The sequence below is a fragment of the Etheostoma cragini genome, chromosome 16, assembly GCF_013103735.1.
Source record: "Etheostoma cragini isolate CJK2018 chromosome 16, CSU_Ecrag_1.0, whole genome shotgun sequence".
Taxonomy (NCBI): Eukaryota; Metazoa; Chordata; class Actinopteri; order Perciformes; family Percidae; genus Etheostoma; species Etheostoma cragini.
Window position 1 is genome coordinate 20,656,143 of NC_048422.1, and position 8,398 is coordinate 20,664,540.

An 8,398-nucleotide genomic window follows, 5' to 3' on the forward strand; every position below is an offset into this window, starting at 1 on the left:
AGAGTTTAGACCTTGGTTCTCTATTTTTATTACTTTATAATAATTTGTGTACTCTAATTTATGGTTTTGTGGTACAGTGGGAGGTAGTTAATTAGATTTATTTTGGATTCCCACTGGGAAATAAATCCCTGGTGGCAAGGAGGGGACAGAGTTTTTAGGACAATTTGCCATACTGTTGTCTAAAATCCATACCAAAAGTTTCTTTGCCCACAAGATTGTGTCATGCACTATTTTTCTTAAGGAATTTGAAAGTGTGCACAGTTGTACAAGCCTTAATAGCCATAAATGGTCAATGCTGAGCCTTTTCCTGTTTATAAATGAATCATCAGGAAGTAGAGAAATGGAAGAAGACAACAATAGAGACACCAATCTTTTAAGGGCAGAAAGGTTTGTGTGTGTGTGGGGGGGGGGGGTAATGTAAACCCTACACAGGCAGGTAAACATATACTTGCACGTCAATTGTACTTTACAGATTGCTGATTAATGTTTGAGACATCCCTTGTTCATAGACAAGGTTGCAGTCTGTATGTTATTGTAGATGTTATTATCTCTAGTGACTTTGGTTCTCTGGAATTAAGATGGTAACAGAGAAACATGCGACAAACTGTTTTTGATTTTGATGTACTTTGGTCATTGATTAACTTGTTTTTCCTCTTTTTCCCACCAATCCAGGGAGCAAAGAGCCACTGGTATCTTTGTGTTCCTCCTGACAGGACTCTCTGTCTTCATGGCCCCGATCCTCAAGGTAGTGCTCCAACTTCTTAATTCTTCCATGGAATATGGATTACTGTCTGCCTCTTTTAGGACAAACTCCTGTCACACCCCTCTTTAATTTCAAATAATTTCAAATCTTGTATTCATCCGATTAGGAACTCCCATAGTTGAAGTAATTAGATGTGAAGCATGTTCATCGGGGCTTAACTTCTGATTTGCAGCTGAGTGCCTTCTCAAGTTTCCATTCCCACATTAAACTGCCAAACAAATAATGTGAAGTGAGAGGAGATTGTTAGTGCTGGTCCGCCCCCTTGTGGACATTTTGAGTGTTATGCTGTCAATCTTGTGCACACATTTTCCTTTTCCAGACTGGCTTGTCAGTGGCCTATGTAGTGTACTATAGTGAAAGATGCACTAGATGTTTAGGTTAAATTATGACGTATTCTGTTTCAAATGTATTTTCATCTGTCATGCATACTTTTCTTTTGTTTTAGTTATTGGTTATGCAATTAGATAGCAAATTAATTTTGGCACTAGCTTGCTTGATTGTAGTGTTTTCCCCCACTGCTTTAAAGTTGCATGACTAATACTGAGCAAGTAGTTGCAGAACCTGCACCAGTAGCAGCCAAGTGACTGACTGCACAGAGGTGTCAACTAAAAGAACATTCCTAGCAAAGCCGCTTGTGGATTATTTTTAAACCAAGCAACGATACTCAAAATAAACCTTCCTAAACATTAGCTGTATGCAGCAAGCTCTAACATCTTGAGTATCTCTAACTCTGTCTTTTAGAATGTGTCAACCTAAACTGATATTACTACGTTCTTTTAGAATATATTAACTGTTTTTCATTGTGCTCTGTGTCCTTCAGTTCATTCCCATGCCTGTGCTCTACGGTGTGTTCCTCTACATGGGTGTGGCGTCACTCAATGGTGTCCAGGTGAGTGAGTTCAGTGCCTGCTGACCAGTGTTGGACAAGTTGTTACTTGAAAAATTGTAATCAATTGCCCATTACATATTACTCGGTAAATACTAATTGCAAAAACAAGACATTGTGGTTCAACTAACAGCCAGCCCACGGTTAGGATGGATTTACTCAGTTAATGTTATCTTAGCCCCAGTGATAGCGGCGTATTTTACCCCTAGGATGGCGAAGGCCTGTCTAAAATGTGATATTTCTTTTCCTAGTATGGCGAAGGCATGGCTTTCCCTATTCTGCCTCTGATTGGCTTACCCTGGTATTCTTCCTGTAACAATCCCACTCCTCAAGCCTAAACCTAACCAATCTAACCAACGATGACGAGTACTAGCCAATCAGAGGCAGCGGAGGGTGGGTCATGAATTCGTCATTCCAGGAAACTCAACTTTGCAGTCCCAAATACCCCTCTCGCTAGCTCAAACGTTGCCTTAGTAGCTAGCCACACTTTGTGTCCGTGTCGCTACTCTGCTTCTGATTGGCTAGTACACGTTGGTGACATTTAGGGCAAGAGGAGTGGGATTGGTAAGGATGTCAGGGTAATCGATCAGAAACATTACTGAGTTTCAAATTGTAACCCTATTACTGGAAAAAGATACTACTGTGAAGCATTACTAAAATGTTACTCAACAAATATAAATAAACCCTTAATTAATACAGTCTGTAGAAGCCTCTCACTCACAGTAACAAGTAAGAACATGATGATGATGATGATGATGATGATAAAAAAAAGAGGTATTGCTCATTGAAAATAAAAGATGGCGGCAGTATTTTGCTTATCCTACATTATATTGTTAACATTCCTGTGACCTGACTGGCGCGTGTGTGTCTGTGTACTTGTGTCAGTTCATGGACCGCTTGCAGCTGCTCCTGATGCCAGCCAAGCACCAGCCGGACCTGATCTACCTGCGGCACGTCCCACAGAGACGCATCCACCTCTTCACCTTCGTCCAGGTCCTGTGTTTGGCCCTCCTCTGGATCCTCAAATCCACCGTGGCCGCCATCATCTTCCCTGTCATGGTGAGAAACGACTGCTATTACTGATGTAGCTGGACACAATTACAGCATAGGAATATCTAGGCAGGAACGCTAGTCTATAGCACCGACGTTTCATTTCCGGGATTGTCCAGATGTCCCCGGAAATTCCGCCGGATGTCCCTCATTTTAGGCCACATATCCGTCACCTTTCGCTTCCTTTGTGTTGGCGTTTCAAACTCTGGTTGATTACTGAAGACTATAGTTAACTGCTCCTCAGATCTCTGCAGGGTTAAATCCAGACTGCTAGCTAGAATGTGTGTCCAATCTGAATTTTCTGTTGCACGACTAAAACAACCTTTTGAATGCACACATGTTCCACCAAAACCAGTTCCGTCCCGAGGCTATTTGAGGCGCCGTGGCCCCGTACGGGATGATTGTGATTGGTGTAAATGAATGCCAATAAACCAGAGCCCAATTTTCCTCCCATCCCGCAATGCTGTGTGGATTGCTGTGGAGGAACGTCTGGCAATGCGAGACTACATGAACGCCAATCAAACTATTTCTGTGTCTGCAGATCTTGGCGTTGGTTGCCGTTCGCAAGGCGATGGACTACGTGTTCTCCCAGCACGACCTCAGCTACCTGGACGACGTCATCCCAGAGAAAGACAAGAAAAAGAAAGAGGATGAGAAGAAGAAGAAAAACAAGAAGAAGGGAAGCATAGACAGCGAAATCGACTTTGTATGTTCACCATTCTTTCAACCTAAATATTTAAGTGGAATGTATACGTAGATAACCAAAAAGCCATTGTTGTCGTGATTGTTAACGGACACCTGTAGATTCTCATGTTTAAATTCCATCTGTGTTAATGTTCTCCCTCCCTCCCACAGTCTGACTACCCCTACCAAGAAAATGTACCCAGTATAAAAATCTCTATGGATATAATGGAGCAGGAGCCCATGTTGGGTGCTAAATCTATGGATAGTGAGTACTAGCCAGGGCTTGCTTTGCCATTGCTCTAACAGCAGTTCAAACTTAATTTCCAATGACTTCATGCGCACATTTCTGCTGTCATACTAGTCTTTTTGCAGGCACTAAGAAATTTAACAGCTTACCAGATCAATATTCTTTTCCCACTATTCTTTTACGTCTTACCAGATTGCATATGCTTTTCTGACTGTTAGCGCTGCTCTAACCTGCTAGTTTCAACCGATCTTTCTTACTGAGTTATAAAAGCAGCTTTGCAGCGCTTGCCTGCTTTTCTTTTTCCTGTCTTTTCTGCTGATCCATTTCAGATTGTTTGTGAAATATGTATTTAAAGTGATTTTCTTCCCTCCAGGAGATAAACCCCAGAATTTCCTTAACCCGCATTCATCGTGCTGAGCGCTACTTTGAGTCTCCAACAGTGGCAGAGTGAGTGAGTACCAGTTTTGCCTTTGCATCACACACATTTTTTTCTCTTAAATGATATGCACAGGTATGATTATGAGTTCATACTGCACCATATTGATGTTACTCTAAATGTCTTCCTGTTTCAGTCTGGAGAGAGGTCCACACACAAAAGGTTTGCCTCAGATTCGAATAGACAGGAGAGCTAAGGATAAAGCTTTCTTCTGGAGGAAGGGCTCCGAATCAGATCTGTGAAGGAATTATCCAAAGATGCAACAGAACCAACGCAACATGGCAAACATCATCTTTTGTACTATCACACCACTTTGTAACAGTATTTTTTTAAACATATTCCCTGCGTGAGGATTTCAATCAGAATGGGTGGAAGTATTTGTCGTTCAATTGAAACACTTTGTTGGTACTGAGTTTAATGCGGGCTGTCACAGGACCGGTTCGAGCACTCTTCATCTGCATGAGTTCACGCAGAAAACCAAAGGGCTACTTAAGGTCATCTGTCTGCAGTTTGTATAGGACATTATTTCTTATGAATGTCTGTGCTAATAATTTATAACAAGCATCCAGCTAAAAATTTATTATCATAAAATATTTCTGGGGTACAGTAAGTTTGTAGAACAAAGAGTTCTTCCAAATAGCACTGGACGTAACCAGCCTCTCACCTGATAGTACTGTTTTGAATATGAGTTCTTTTTTAATGTTCCTTTTTGGAGTTTGAAGCACGACTACTGGAATGTTTAGATTAAAACATAGTGGAGGTACTGCACATCCTCCTTTTTACTTATACTGAACAAAAGGGCTACAAAAGGTCATGTATGCACAGTTACATCAATATTATGTATGGGCATAACAATTATTTAACAAGCATCCATCTAAGCCTGCACATTAACAAAACCCACCCAGGAGAGCGTGGAGAATACCATGTTTGTTTCTCTATGGTAAGAAGTAAATGGCTCAACTATACAAACTAGAACTTTTTGGAACATTTTTGTCAAATCTTTCCTTTTTTCTTATATTTATTATATTTAAACTGTCTGCAAATGAATTAGCTGTTTTAATCGTATGGCTATATCATTTAACTTCCCCAATTTGAAGATATTCTTTCTGTGGTCTAAATCCACTCAGCTGTCTTTTCCTTGTTTTAGGGAGATATAGATTATACATGAATGTAGCTCTACCTCTTACATTTCTGTAGGTGCCAGGCATGTTTTTATATATATATATATATAAAAACATCTGTCGCACAATTGTGATCAAAAACGGATTTATGTTACTCCAACTGGCACTGCGTAGGACCTCTGAATCTGAATCTTCACTTTGAGTTCTTTTTCGCTCTGACACTTAAGAGATTGCATTTTGTTTTTTTTTGCTTGTCAATATGATAAAATTTGGAATGATTTCTGCCATGTTTTTAAAAGGTAATTCCACAAAAATCATTTTCTTTTTGAAGTTTTGCTTACAGAATTTAGGGGGAAAGCGATGGCCTCCAACGTTCTCACACACTTGACTGTGTCCATCCCTAAAAGCTTATGAGTTTAACTTTCCTTTTTAAAATGTGATCATTTTTCAAATCAGAGTACTTTTTCTAATCATGCTATGTGAGTGTTTTTGTTTTTATTGCAAATCAACAAACAATCACTGTGAGGCAATGAAATGTTGTGACTTCCATTCCTGGAAGAAATACTGCTTTAAAGCGTACAGGGCAAAAGGTGTTTGTCCAACAGTTGACCATTGACATTTTGATAAGACACTACCTTTTAATGTATCATTATCCAAATTCCATTTAGTGACAGTTTTATGTCTTAAATTTTCCTGTATTATTTAAATGACTTGATCAAGCGTCTATTGCTGATTGAAGTACACATTGTACTTAACTTAAACTTATTTAGGGTATGAATGCCTATCTGAATGTAATATCTCAATCATTTGAAATACATATATTCCTTGAAGAAACGGCCGTGCACAATTAGCGCTGCTTCTGATCTGATTTGTAGATAGGCGATAATTAATGCTTCCGCAATCACATTAATATGCTTTCAAGATGTGAAGCACAAGAAAGTAGTTTGGAACCAAAAATCTAAAACCACATTATCTTCCGCTCCGCTCTGTTCTGTGATCTGTACATCTTGACTTTTTGACTCGGGTTCTGATTCCACAATCAATGTAACGTTTTTGAACTCTGAAACAAATTTTATACACTGATCTTATGTGCTCTAATAACCATAGATTACTCGAAAGAAAGCAGATGTCTGTTTTTTTTAAGGTGTAGTGTTTTGAATGAAAGCAATAAAACAGTCCAAATGATTCTTAAACACATAGTTGTGTTTTTCTTTTTATCACTCATCTTTAAGACGTTGGACCATGTAGCTCCCTAAGGATGGGTTTTCAAACGAGGGCTCAAAACAATGATGTGTTAAGTCTGACGTGCACAGAGCTGATCATCAGAACATGAAGATAGTTTGCTTCTAAATGTTTTATGCAAGCAAACATGCCAGTTAAGTTCCCAAAGTGTTTTAAGACATCTGCCAGTGGCTACAACAATAGGTTGTGTGAAATTCATACAGAGAAGACATGTAATGAGAATATTGTCCTCCTTGTTCAGGAGATCCAGCCACGTGTTTTTAAGCGGGTGAATTGGGTTGAATTCAAGCTCCGAACTAAGCCGTGCTCAGTCTCAAAGCAAAGATGAGAGGATGGCTGCATAGTTTCCATGATCACAGGACTCTGGTCGGCTGTAATGAAACTAATTGGCTAATTACTATGAGTGCCAGTGTTCTGACTCAGTTCATTGCCAAAAGAGGAAAAAATACGTAGTAATTAAGAAGAGAACATCAAGGGCTTTTCCTTGACATTCATTCAGCTTAATGTTATTGGATATTACGTGTGCAGAGTGTGAGAATGAGCGATGGGGTGGAGGGGATTACCTGACTGGCTTGTCCTTAAAAACATCCTCACCCTCTGCATCTGGTATCACACATCTCACAAGTGTATTAAGTTGCAACAATTTTTGTACCATAAATTTCTGAGGAATATGTCATGTATACACTTTGTATACACAGATAGTATATGTGTATTGGTTGCTTTTTAACATGGTGTTGAATCCCATGAAGCTGCATTGTATTTTGGCTCAAGGGGGCAGTAGTGACTGTCTATAGAAAGGCACATTCAGGAGTTCTCCACAGGTAAGGTACATGAACCCAAACAGAAAACAAGCTGAACAAGACCATTTTTGCTCAAAACAATGTGTAAGTAAGATGTTAAAGCGCCGGACAACATCTGAAAGACTGAAACAACTGTAAAGGGCAGTGATGAAATTGCATACAACAATGCTATCTTTGTGAAACTTACAGTACATGTTGTGTCAGAGGGCTGTTGATTCAACTCTTTGGTATCTTTTCAGGCTATATTGTGTAGTGATCTATTGAATTGCATTATACTGCAAGGCAATTTAATAATTCTGCCTTTCCACAGTATTACAAACCAATCACCTCGTTATGAAATAGTCTTGCAATACCCAGTACCTTTTTGAATGTAAGGTAGACAAAATTATTGGCTCTGTCTGCGTGCTTTGACATTTACCGTGCAGGAAGTCTTAGGACAGATGAAGGATGTAATAAAGGATGAGGATGAAAGGTTGTTAGTGACGGCTTTATTAATAGTTAGTAAATGATTTACTGATGCTTTAGTAGATCAGTTATCAGCCTTATGAACTTTAAGGTTGCTAGGGTTGTGAAACATCTGTTTCCCCTTTGTCCTTTTTATTTCCTAATGATGCAGTTTTTAATGTTGCTAATCCATTAATAGATGTTTTTTTAAAAACCATCAAGTCTGGAGTTAAAAAAATCATTTTATCAAGTCATTTTATGAAGTTCTTTATTTATTTTTTTAAGTCAAGGCTGCAGTTGTAGATGTAAATAAGTTGTTCACAACCTGGCCACCCAAAAGTTGTTGTGGTGCCTCATTTTCTTAGATTTCTTGGTTGATGGTTGGTGTGTGTATGTGTGTGTGGTCTAACTTCATACATAGAGAGAACATACGGATTTCAATCAGGAGAGACTTCGATGCAGATGTGCAAAGATAAGAAATGTCTTTGGGGATTAGATTCTATCGTTAAAAACTATTTTTAAGGAGTGAAACTCTTAAGAAACTGACTTGCTGAAATGCTCTCAACGCACACGAGCATCCCTCGCGTTCCCGTGACACAGTCTCCGAGGTTCATAACTACGTCCTGTAATTGTCTGTCCGGGCTCTGTTCATTGTGCCATTTCACAGGGAGCCATTAGAGTGTTTTTTGTCTGCGTGCTCGACAAGAAATGTATTTCACTTTGAC

At 39.3% G+C, this 8,398-nt stretch overlaps 1 protein-coding gene across 6 annotated transcripts in view; it reads left to right on the forward strand.

The window, feature by feature from the left end:
• The window catches only part of LOC117958818 (electrogenic sodium bicarbonate cotransporter 1-like), a 36,202-nt gene extending 29,822 nt beyond the window's left edge, over positions 1-6,380 (forward strand). For 2 of the 6 annotated variants that reach the window (XM_034895426.1, XM_034895430.1), the window contains 7 exons: positions 673-745; positions 1,584-1,652; positions 2,535-2,708; positions 3,241-3,405; positions 3,555-3,648; positions 4,004-4,081; positions 4,203-6,380. In XM_034895426.1, the coding sequence (XP_034751317.1) occupies positions 673-745; positions 1,584-1,652; positions 2,535-2,708; positions 3,241-3,405; positions 3,555-3,648; positions 4,004-4,047 (619 nt within the window). In that variant the 3' untranslated portion in view covers positions 4,048-4,081; positions 4,203-6,380. The remainder of the gene's footprint in view (positions 1-672; positions 746-1,583; positions 1,653-2,534; positions 2,709-3,240; positions 3,406-3,554; positions 3,649-4,003; positions 4,082-4,202) is intronic. The other 4 variants (XM_034895425.1, XM_034895428.1, XM_034895427.1 and 1 more) reach the window with 3 other exon arrangements.
• Positions 6,381-8,398: the final 2,018 nt, after the last annotated feature.